Source organism: Dreissena polymorpha, chromosome 15, assembly GCF_020536995.1.
Source record: "Dreissena polymorpha isolate Duluth1 chromosome 15, UMN_Dpol_1.0, whole genome shotgun sequence".
Lineage (NCBI taxonomy): Eukaryota > Metazoa > Mollusca > Bivalvia > Myida > Dreissenidae > Dreissena > Dreissena polymorpha.
In genome coordinates, this window is record NC_068369.1 from 11,114,538 (window position 1) to 11,127,025 (window position 12,488).

Genomic DNA, 12,488 nt, shown 5'->3' on the forward strand with positions numbered 1-12,488 from the left:
GCTAATGTAGACGAACTTGTACCAGATCTGTAGAGTTGAACAAAAGGATATCGTTCCCACCTCCAGTACCGTGTAGTCCTCCACCCGTCTATGTAGTATATACACACATATTGTCTTTTCTTACAGTCTCAGAGCTTCTGCACTCAAACGCTAGGGTCAATCCGTATACATTCGGACAACGGGAGGAATTCGGACTATACATCCTGAATGCATTTTACGCCACACTAAATCTAGCCCCAGGCCTTCAGTGCCTACAGCGCTTTGATCTCACATTTAATTTTATATCGAAAGTACATTGTGCTTAAATGTGCCATTTACAATACGCCATGAGATTTTTTAAGACCCGCGTCATGCTAAAATGGGTCTTATGCCATATGCACCCATCATAGCTATAGCCCACCCAGCCTGCACGGCTTGCTGTCTGGTGAGGAGATACATAATCGGACCATAAAGCCTTGATTGATTTTATAGAGGACATTATCGCCTCTTAGATGAATGCGCATATGCGCTGGCTAGGCTTGAGCTAAGCTGGCCGAAACGCTATAGGACCCATTTTCGCATGACGCGGCAATGAAAGTGTGATATGAATGTGCCGAAAGAATACTGCGTGTTCATCAACTATTAATATATGGTATGTTTCGATGGTGAAGAAAGAGAACTTGGTGTTAATCAAATACTAACATACGATATAGTTCGATGGTGAAGAAAGAAAACTGCGTGTTAAGCAAATATTAATATACAATATATTTCGATGGTGAAGAAAGAAAACTGCGTGTTGATAATCAAATATTAATAAAGATTTAGTTCGATGGTTAAGAAAGAACTCATGCGGCGAATAATGCAAATTGGGAAATAAAAACATAATAGTTAAACTTTCGTTTTTAAGTTAATTATTCAAACTTTATTTCAAAGTCAGAATTTGTTATATTTAGTAGTTTTTTATATTCGGTTTTAGCGAGTATAAAGCAATTTTTCGTTGTCTATAGTATACCTGTAGTTTTTTGGTGAACTCGTGTTCACTGTTTTATAAATTGAGAACTGTGAATATAAACAAACTTTACTTTATACTATTGCGTTGTTATCATCGGTGCTATTGAGAATACAAGAGAAATCGCCGATACCTGTTGAGAACAAAAGAACGTTTACCAGACATATCAGATTTTACCCCGCTGTACTAGCACGCACTATCAACGAGGTCGCGCAACAGACCTGTGATAGTGTATTGGTCTCTCCATATATCTTGCTAGTCAGCAGTAGTTTTATTTTCCCATATCTTTTAATTGCCTAAGATTTCGAATAAACTGTGCTGTGCAAAATACCACGTGATTGAGACGCAGCAAGAAGTGAACTATTTTAATCATTCAGTAACTTTCTCTTCCGCGACACGTATAATTCAAAAATTGTTTAATGGTGTTCGCTCTGTTAAAAATATTCCATTTAACACGATATTCATAGTATGTGTCCATGTGTAAATGAATATAGTGGAAGAACTGAAACCTCTGACATAAATGGCGAACTATTTCTCGGCGGAAGATGCGACAGTTTTCAGGTTTATTGTAGGTTGAAAATCTGGCTTACAAGACGTGGTATGAACCTTAGTTGTTCGCAAGTGAACAACTAATACAACTAAATAGAGCCAGCCAGCGCACCTGAACAAAAATCACAACGAGCTTTCGATTCTTAAACGGCTTGGCAATATATATTACAAAATAGAAACTAAACTATTAAATTATTCGTGTGTTTACTGGTAAGTTAACAACGGTCATGTCACTCGTTAACTATCAAATTAGTCTACACACTAGAATTATAGTTAACTAAAAGTACTTCAACGAACGACAATGGGTTTAACAGTGACTCTTTGTCTTTCTTTATTTGTGTCGCGTTTTCATTCCATTGTTTACGGTATATATCCTTATTCATGCGATAATTCACCATGACAGTTCCGCGATACGTAGTTCATTCAGTTCAATATTAATGTATGATATATGATTTGTAGCTATTTTTGAAAAATACACCAACACCTCATTACTAAATGATGTGGTCGCGTCTCAATGCTTTTCAAGGAATAGTATTCAATCCGGGTATAGCGTAAATGACTCATTTAACGTATGTGCACTCACTAACATTTGATTGGACTATTGCAAACGTATGCCACTACTTCCTCTAATACGAAAGTGAAAAATATGGTTTTACCAAGAAGCGGGATGACTCGACAGGGTCAGTTAAGGACGATTGGTCCTATATAAACCGGTCGATCGCATGATACAAGTTTTATAATACACGAGGTTGGAAAATTGGTGGAAATATGAAGGTATGAGTTATTATTATCATCACAATTTTGTATCTGAGCATTTTAAGATGATTTCCAACTGCTGCGCTCAATTACAATGTCAATATTCTGGTCAACATAATATCTACAGCTGACATTTTAACCTGCATATTTATTCGCGTTTAACTTGCATAAGGAACACATGACAGTATCATTTGAAAAAATCAATTCACATTTACGCAGATGAAGTCAGCTAATATCACTTGTTTTCTCAAGCATATATTTATTTGCTTCTTTCTTCCAAAACTAAAGATGATTGCTTAGTTGTGATCGCACAATCTAGGCCCAACTAATGAAGTAGTTGATCATTTTTCTATAATAAATAGTTGTGTATACAACTGAAATGTCAACATGGATGAGTTAAAATAAAAAAACAAAAACAAACAGTTTTTATTAAAAATTAAATTAGTGAAATACTGTTTTAAGTGCATGTTTAAGCGATAGTTAAGTCTCTAAATCGATAGGATCCGGTTCGCATCCGGGACAGATTTTTTCCCTGAAATCTGACGAAATACAAGAGCTTAGGTTGTGGCATGATGAAATTGTGATGAAACTTGCACAGCTTATCTGCTTGAAAAGGGTATCTCAGATTTTTTTACAAAATAGCCAACATAGTCAAAAATGTTTTTTTTCCTAAAACAAAGGTTAAAATATGCGTATTGGATTATAAAAGACTGCAGTAACCCATGGTTCAATCCGAAAGCGATTGTTTTTAGAGGCATGTACCTAAGATCTGTATATATATATGACAATAGATTTGGATAATGTATTCACCCATAAGCACATGTTCTCGCATAGTCACTCACTTTAGCCAAATAAGGTGTTCTATTTTAATTGTATACGTATAGATTTTGCACAACAGGCTCATTTTACACAAATTCACACCAGCAATAAAACAAAACAATGGGCGAACACAGGTTGTAAATAAGTTATGCCTAGATGTGAAGTTCCGGTATATAATTCAGGTAAATTGTAAGTTTTAGTGGTGGCGAAGTAAAATTAAAGGGTTTGAGGGATAGCAGCATTTGTATCATAAAAGAGACCGTTTCACATATTTTGGAATGTATTTAAGTTTGTAATTAAACGCTTTATATTGATAAATGTAAACATTGGAACTAAAACACTCCAGTAAACAAAAATAAAATAAAGAAGGTAACCCTGAATTAAGCTCGAACCACTGACCCCTGCAGTAAAAGTCTTACGCGTAGAACACTCGGCCATCGGCGCACAATTAGTGTTTGAAGTAATTTGTACTCTATACACGCAATCCTCGTTGTGCCACCAAATATAACGACATCAACAGAACTACCAATATCATTTAAACGTTTTGCGTTACAGCGCGTTACAAGATAAGTATTGATGCAAAGCATCACAGGGCGTCGGGAATTTCAGTGTAAAAGGCACTCAATGAAGTTACATGAAACGATGTTTTTCTACTGTAAATATTAATATATTGGCCGATTGTTTTAAACAAAATAGAAAAAGATACTGGTATAACCATTATCTATGATTTTGTGTTATAACTCCCAAATAACCATTATCTTTGATGTTGTGTTATAACCCCCAAATAACCATTATCTATGATTTTGTGTTGTAACCCCCGAATATTTTATAGTTCATTTTATTTACATTGGTTTCCTTTTTTTGTACTGGCATCCGTGTGCAGTTTTCATTAATGGAACAGAAATGTGTAGGTTTTAAAAAATCTGCTTCATCTTGTAAGCGTTATTTCATATTTTTCTAAACTTCATGGGGAGATGATTCTGAACTTATTCTTACGTTGCTCATTTACGATAGGTGTTGAGTACTCATTGATATGAAAACACTGTAAAAGTGTTAATGCGTTTACGAACCCCCCCCCACCCTCTCACACATATATTTCATGGGCATAATAAAAACAAAAAATGGTTACAATAAAACAGCATATTTATTGAAACTAAAATGTCTACATCAAAACAAAAAGTTAACATAGAACACAAATTAAATAATTTGATTCTTCTGGGGCTCGAACCTTGGGCCTCTCAAATGTGAAGCGAGCGTGTAACCACTACACTACGGAATCGCTTGAAAAATCACATTCTAACTAAGATATTAATAAGTGACTGTAGTGTAACGGTTATCAATAAAGCAATTAACCGTGTAATTGCTGTCGTCTTGTAAAATTGAAGAAAATACGCGTTAACCAAAACTCGAACAGCAAAAAACAGTATTTGCCCAGTCCCTGTGATCTTTTATGATTGCCCAGTCCCTGTGATCAGTTATTAATTAAAAGAATTCGCTTTGCATTATTGGCAATAAATGTTGTAGTTAATGTTATAAGCACAAATGCAGTACTTATTTACACTAATTTACACAAAAATCACCACTATGCAATATATTCTGACAACAAAAATATATACATTGATCCGTAAAATAATTTCTCCTCCCATAAGCGAACATAAACGTATTACATACGAGTAGCCGCACTTCAGTGAGACGTCAATAATTTATGGTTTATAAATCGTCAAAAGATGCCTATAATGGATAATTTAGAGCATAGAAAATGTTAAATATAAGTGTTTCCTCACAAATATCATAACACAAACAAAAATGAGCACATCTGAAACATGTTTGTTCAATTCTGTCAATTTACCAAAACGTGAAAAGGTCCCTTTAAAGGGATCTTTTCACGCTTTGGTAAATTGACAAAATTGAAAAAAGTTGTTTCAGATTCGCAAATTTTCGTTTTAGTTATGATATTTGTGAGGAAACAATAATACTGAACATTTACCATGGTCTAATAAAGCCATTATATGCATCTTTTGACGATTTTAAAACCTAAAAATTATAAAGCGTTGCAACGCGAAACGATTGAATAATTTGGAGAGTTATGTTTTTGTCGTTAAATTTTGTGAAACTACGAAGATTGCTTATATAAGGTATAAAACACTTCAAGTATATGTACTCGGCGGAATAGCTCAGTAGGCTAAAGCGTTTTTACTTCAGGACTCTGGCAGGACTCCAGGGGTCACTGGTTCGAAACCTGGTCCGGGCAATGTTCTTTTCCTTTTTTTTATATTTTATTCTTGATTTTTTACTGGATCTTTTACGATCCAATGTTTACATTTATCGATATAAAGCATTCAATGAATAATTTAAAAATGCCAAAATCTGTGAAAAGGCCCCTTTAAAGCATGAACTTATTAGCCGTATAGCAGTAATAATAGTCGCGTATCAGATAATGTAGTACAGGGTGCAGGATCACGTGACTTTTTGGGGTTCCACCTTTTAACTTAATTTGATTTATACACGACGGGAAGTGGTGCTTTATTTCAAATAACTTTTTTAAACAAGTTATCTTAAGAATTTCAATTTTAACCAATGAATAAAAACAGATTTTTTGCTGCTTATGACATTGTGAAATAATTCAGAATTACTAAATTAAATTTAAGCATGTATTCTGGTTCAAAAATTCAATTTTTACTGCATTCAGTTTACACGGTTATGTTTCACGCAACGTGAAATTTTGTCACCGATTTTAGACGTATTCAAGGATTTTTTCTTACACCTTAAGATATCGACACATATTGCAAGAAAAACTGTCTTTTATGCACTGAAGATTTTTGCAAATTTTATTTCGATAACTTGAGGTATTTGCAAAAATAAAGTTCTTAACGGTGTGATTACATTCTGTCCAGCCCGTGTGTAAACCCCTGAAAGCCCCGTTGATTCTGCACCTGAGTATAAACATTTAAATGAAGCGTGTACAGCATAATGTTAACCCAAAGCGGTTACCAAGGCTGGGTACACTGTCAATGGATTAGTGAATACTTGTCGGCTCAATTGTATATTCAATCGTGTAAGATATAGCTCGAGAATAGATGCTCAAAAAGTTAAATAGACCCGCTGTCAACGTAAGAGTTAACCGTTTCAGTGTTAATGTTTAACATGGATGTGATGGATACATGTTTTATATATACATGTAGCTGGATTAATGTAACAGTTGATGATTTCAATTACATGGCTTTGCACTTTATCAGGTAAAATAAAACGTACTAGTGATGTCTATTCTAGAACTTAGCATCTTAACAAATATGTTTTATGATCATATGTTTTTACCAGTATATTCATTTACACATTTTATTTGCCTGCAAAATGTCACTTGATTATAGTTATTGCAATGCTCCCATTCACGGTTTTGGACGTTGTTTGTTTGGTTGTGTCCGTTGTGTTCTCACCAATTTTATTAAACTGGTGTATACCTATTCTTAATAGCATGGAGTCACGAAACGGACTGTTACAGCGTATCAATTATAAACAACATAATGTATATGCCATATATGAAATGAACTCCTGGTATAAGTAAAATCACGAAAAAGAACTTACGACACATATAGATCGATTAATATATTGATATTATATGATCAGCGTTTTTTTTCCCCAAAGGGGAAAGGTACCTGTACCCCTACAATTGGGAATTTTTCGAGTCGTGAAACTTTCAAATTGGGAAAAAAATGAGTCGCAAAATCAATGAATTGGGAAAAATTCGAGTCGCAAAATTGATGAATTGGGAACCTTTAAAATGCATGTAATCTATCATTAGGGGCTATATTCTGCATCACAAAGCATTTTAAACTCTAGGTTTTGACAGAAAAACTACAGTACGGTTATGATATTTTGACTATCGTATCATGTCATGTGAAAATTGTGTTATTGCCACTTCAGTTAGAATGTGCCCGTCAATTGGAAAAATATCTTCCAGTGATAGGCATAAGCACTGAGGTTGCATAAAAATTAATATTAATAATTTTGTTTTAGCCCTTAAAAGTCTTACAAGCCCTGCAATGTTTCATGTGAGTTAAATTAAAAACTTAAAAACTAAAGAAAAACAACAACAATGGATCTTGTACTGGTTTGACATCTTTTAACAATAGACAGTGAGAATAGTCACACGTAACCAAAATGAGTTTTTAGAGTGGAATGCTTTAACAATAATTTTCAAAGGTAAGTCTTATATTTTGTTTTGATTTTTTTTCAAATCATCAAATAAGATATTAAGATCATCTGCCATTAAATGCTTATGTATATGTTGTAAATAACTATAGGATTTTACACCCATGTCTCATTATTTTTAATTTTATGTTAAACTTTTATTTGTTTATATTCGTATCCGAATAGTTACTGTCCGGATTTGACACCTAAAAAACTATACATAGAAGTAATATGCGCATTTAACTCAATACGGTTACGTTTTTTTTTAATGTCAACGAAATTAGTGTTGAGAAAGTTTATTGATGTAAGGAAGACTGGTCTTAGCGATGGAATTCTTTCACGGGAAATATCGATCACTCGTCGCTGTTATGTAATCCATTCACATTTTACACAGCGGTTAGAATTGCGCCCCATTTGAAAAGTTTTGTTTACTTTCTACGCAACAATGTCCTACGAAAATAAATGGCCGAAAATGAAAGGCTCGACAATATCAAAAGATATTTCCAGCGAAAATAAAAGGCACTGGCTATTGGGAACGGCACCTAAAATCGTTCGGAACGGTAGATATCGAGATTGGGAAAGGTCCGGTGCTAAAATTGGGAAGCCTCCGGTAGGCTTTGGGAAAGGTACCGTTCCCCGGTACTAGTTGAAGAAGGAAAAAAAACGCTGATGATACTTCCAGGTTAAAAACAATAATAAACAAATAGCGTTATCCCAATCACTTATAATTAAGTTGCATGGTTATAGTTATGTATTATGCGTAGTTGTCTTTCCCCCGAGGACCTCGTCCTGTCGCACTCTTATGATAAAATCGGGGGTTTGTAAAGTTGCGTACTACATATAGGAATAGTATGGAGTTATGTCCCTATTTTTTACAGACTGTTTGATGTATGTCCGTTACTAGGTTGTTATGATTTACTGCAAACAGGATGAAGTTTAAATAGTATAATATTGCGATTGAAAGTGCAAAAACCCTTTAAAAAAACTGCAACACTATTTAAAGTGCGCTTAACAGAGAATTTAAAAACCTACACTAAAACAGATTTAAGCAAGATTTACATGATATACTTTTTAACTGCCTTTAATTGGAGATCTCTAAATAATATTTGGAGCCTTGTTTATAAACATGCATGCACAAAATTCAGTTAACAACTAATGTATATAAGTGCGGAAATGAACATAAGTAAGCATTGCAATGTGTATGTGATTTATATATAGTCTTATACAACTATAATAACGGCAACTTTTTACGCAAACAGCGGAGTTGAATAATGGAAGAGTGTGGTTTAATATAAGGTAAACATGCTATAAGTCACTATCTCAATACATATTTAATATCATTATTTGTATTAATATAACCATTAACACAGGACTTGAGTTCACAAATTTAAAAAAGTAAGTTTTTTTAAATGATACAAAAAAATACAATAGAGCCATAAAACTGCCATATTTTATGATATTGCAGTCAATAAAATGACATTTTATAGCGTATAATTTCATTTTATGGCAACATAAGAGCATAACAATATATGATATATCATTAAGGTAATTCATTCCTTGATGTATCGATTCAGCAAATACCGAAAAGAATCTCCACTTCTATTTTGTCTGAATCATTTAATGTTTGATATTAATTGCGACGAAAAGGATTTTATGAACACTTATCACATCTAAAGTGTTGGACGTTGAAATTAAGTATCTTTTGAAATCCGCTTTAGATAAATAACAAACGTGGTAGCAAAATGGTTCACTCGCTTGTTATACGTATAATTAATATAAATATTTAGTGATTCGTGAACTTGTTACAGTGATAATACACCATCCCGTTTTTTTTTAAAACGTAATAAGTATGATTAAAAAACATGAAAAATATATTAATACAAATAAGAAAATACTTAGTTCATATTAAGAGTTGCAACTTATTTCTAAATATTTTATCACAATGTCACTTAACTCAATATTGAATTCCAGATGCTATAATTTTGAATTTAGTTATGGTCTCTCATTTTTAGCTCGACTTTTCGAAGAAAAATGAGAGCTATACTACTCGCCCCGGCGTCGGCGTCGGCGTTGGTGAAAGTTGTGTATTAAGTCAAATATGTTTAACACTATCAAAGATAATTTACTCAAACTTGTAATACTTCTTTATGGAAAAAAGACAATTGTGTATGTCAAGTTGCATAACTCTGTCAGCATTATTTTTAGAGTTATGCCTTTTTAATACTTAGAAAATTGAAAATTTGGTTAAGTTTTGTGTTTAGGTCCATTTTATTCCTAAAGTATCAAAGTTATTACTTTCATACTTGCAACACTTACTTACTATAATAAGGGCTGTGCAGGCAGGCAAAGTTATGTAACTCTGACTGGCATTTTGACAGAATTGTGGCCCCTTTTATACTTAGAAAATTGAAAATTTGGTTAAAATTTGTGTTTTTGTTCATTAAACTCCTATAGTATCGTAGCTATTGCTTTCAGACTTGGAACACTCGCTAACTATTGTAAGGGGACTGTACCGGACAAGTTGCATAACTCTAGTTGGCATTTTGACGGAATTATGGCCCTTTTTTACTAAGAAACTTTGAATATTTTGTTTTCTTCTAAAGTATCAAGGCTATTGCTTTCAAACTTCATATACTTTCTTACTATCATGAGGGTACTGTACCTGGCAGTTTAATTTTACCTTGACATTTGAATGACCTTGAATCTCAAGGTCAAATGAGTACATTTTGCTTAAATTGCCATAACTTCTTTATTTAGGATCAGATTTGATTCATACTTTGACAAAACAACAGTTACCTGACAAACCACAATGGACACCACCCAAACCATCCCCCAAACCCCACCCCCAGAATCCCCCCCAAACCAAATTTTTTTTTAGCAGTTGAAATGTCCGTCAGTCTTTGCGTCCGTAAGGAAACTTCAACATTGGTAATAACTTTTGCAATATTGAAGATAGCAACTTGATATTTGGCATGCAAATGTATCTCATAGAGCTGCACATTTTGAGTGGTAAATGGTCAAGGCCATCCTTCAAGGTCAAAGGTCAAATTTTGCAATATTGAAGATAGCAACTTGATATTTGGCATTCATGCATATCTCATGGAGCTGAACATTTTGAATGATGACAGGTCAAGGTCATCATTCAAGGTCAAATGTCAAGGTCACAGGTCAAATTTTACAATATTGAAGATAGCAACTCGATATTTGGAATACATGCGTATCTCATGGAGCTGCACATTTTGAGTGGTGAAAGATAAAAGTCAAGGTCATCCGTCAAGGTCAAAGGTCAATTTTGCAATATTGAAGATAGCAATTTGATATTTGGCATGCATGTGTATCTCATGGAGCTGCACATTTTGAGTGGTGAAAGGTCAAGGTTATCCTTCAATGTCAAAGGTCAAGGTCAAAGGTCAAATTTTGCAATATTTAAGAAAGCAACTCGTTATTTGGCATGCGATCGTATCTCATGGAGCTGCACTTTTTGACAGGTGAAAGGTAAAGGTCATCCCTCAAGGTCAAAAGTCAACGTAAAAGGTCAACTTTTGCAATATTGAACATAGCAACTTCATATTTGACATGCATGCATATCTCATGATATGCACATTTTGAGTGGTGAAAAGTCAAGGTCATCTTTCAAGATTAAAACTCAACTATATGGCTTCAAAGCGGCGTAGTAGGGGGGCATTGTGTTTCACGAAAACATCTCTTGTTTTTTTCTTATTTTTGAAATATCATCTGATAAATAGCCACCCCCCCACATTATTTCCCCTCTCCAACCCCCCTACACACACAAAAATACTATTTTTTTTAAACATGGTAAAAAAAACACATATTGTCATTATTTTATTATTGAAAGACCGTCCAACCATCAACCAGATCTAATGCTATCAAACTTGAAATATAATCTTTTAAGTTTTTTAATGTCTTTACAAATATTCCAGAGATTGTGGAAAATATACCTGAACTCAGAATCGTCTATAATGTCCCACTTCTTTTAAACATTAGCGATCATTATGTTTCAATTATGGTCCTCATCCAGTTAGAATATGACTATGTTACCTTGACCTTATAAATATGAACAATTTTCCCATAATAGTTTACGTTATACTGTCAAGCACTCGAAAATCGAGCGCGCTGTCTTCTAGCAGCTCTTGTTTATTTTAATATTTGTATTAATTGTACTTATACAAATAATCAACTGCAATGCCCATTACTTAATCTAGAGTGCCGTTTTAATAAAACTATATTGCAGGATATGTGTATTGTGATATCCTTACTTAAATTAGGTTTCTTTGTGTCGGTCATGTTGTTAAACATGCTTAAATAAAATACAAACAACTATCACATTTTTCTCAAAGGCACTCTATGCAGCCCTATGTTTGCTGATGTGTGTGGTGAATGTCCCGAGGGTTCGAACCGACACTGTATCTAAAGTAAAGGACGCTGTTAAAGGATGTGCTAAAGAAAAATGGGGTAATTTTATTTGTAAATTATATTTTATAATGTTGTTTAGTAAAATATATCGCATGTTAATGTTGAATACATAATTCAGTGTTATTCACTGTTTTTGTCTTTTAAAAGCACTGTTTACTTTATAAATGTATTATATATTTTGAGACATGTTTATTCTCAAAAGTCTTTCAATACTAGAAAAAGTCAGCGTATATTATACATGTTATATGAATAGCGTGTTCTTTTTTTCATTTCATAACATTTAACTGTTAAAATTAACTGTCGGTTTGCTAAAATCACAATGCATCGCAAAAAGTTTAATTCACAGCACTTAGTTTGATGTTTCAATTTATAAATTGTTAAAACTAAATACTAGATTAATGTTTATTAAATGATACACTGACATGTTAATTTACGGGCTGGCTTCTATTTTACAATTCATCAACATGTTCTCAAGATGGCGCCCGCCTATCGAGGCCAAGACCTTTACCCCTCGCACATGATCGAAATGACAACTTAATCAAAATTATTTTAAATGAGAACCATACCGCATATATAGAATCTTACTTTAGTATTGATTGGACAATTTTAAACGCCTTGCACACGGTTAATAGTCCCAATAAAGTAGCATCCCGTAAGGGTTTTTCGTACGCACAAACGTTAAGATGTTATTTACAAATAAAATATGTGAATTATAAGGTTTTCAGACTTAAAATTCTTAAGGAAATTATACATT

At 33.6% G+C, this 12,488-nt stretch overlaps 1 protein-coding gene and 1 long non-coding RNA gene across 7 annotated transcripts in view; both read left to right on the forward strand.

Annotated features, from left to right (window-relative positions):
- Positions 1-12,488, forward strand: part of LOC127860391 (uncharacterized) — a 122,501-nt gene that overhangs the window by 48,889 nt on the left and 61,124 nt on the right. The window lies entirely within an intron of this gene.
- Positions 1-12,488, forward strand: part of LOC127860390 (myeloperoxidase-like) — a 35,159-nt gene that overhangs the window by 8,166 nt on the left and 14,505 nt on the right. Inside the window, exons 1-2 of one of the 4 annotated variants that reach the window (XM_052398442.1) lie at positions 2,192-2,311; positions 11,659-11,773. In XM_052398442.1, the coding sequence (XP_052254402.1) occupies positions 2,306-2,311; positions 11,659-11,773 (121 nt within the window). In that variant the 5' untranslated portion in view covers positions 2,192-2,305. The other 3 variants (XM_052398441.1, XM_052398444.1, XM_052398443.1) reach the window with 3 other exon arrangements.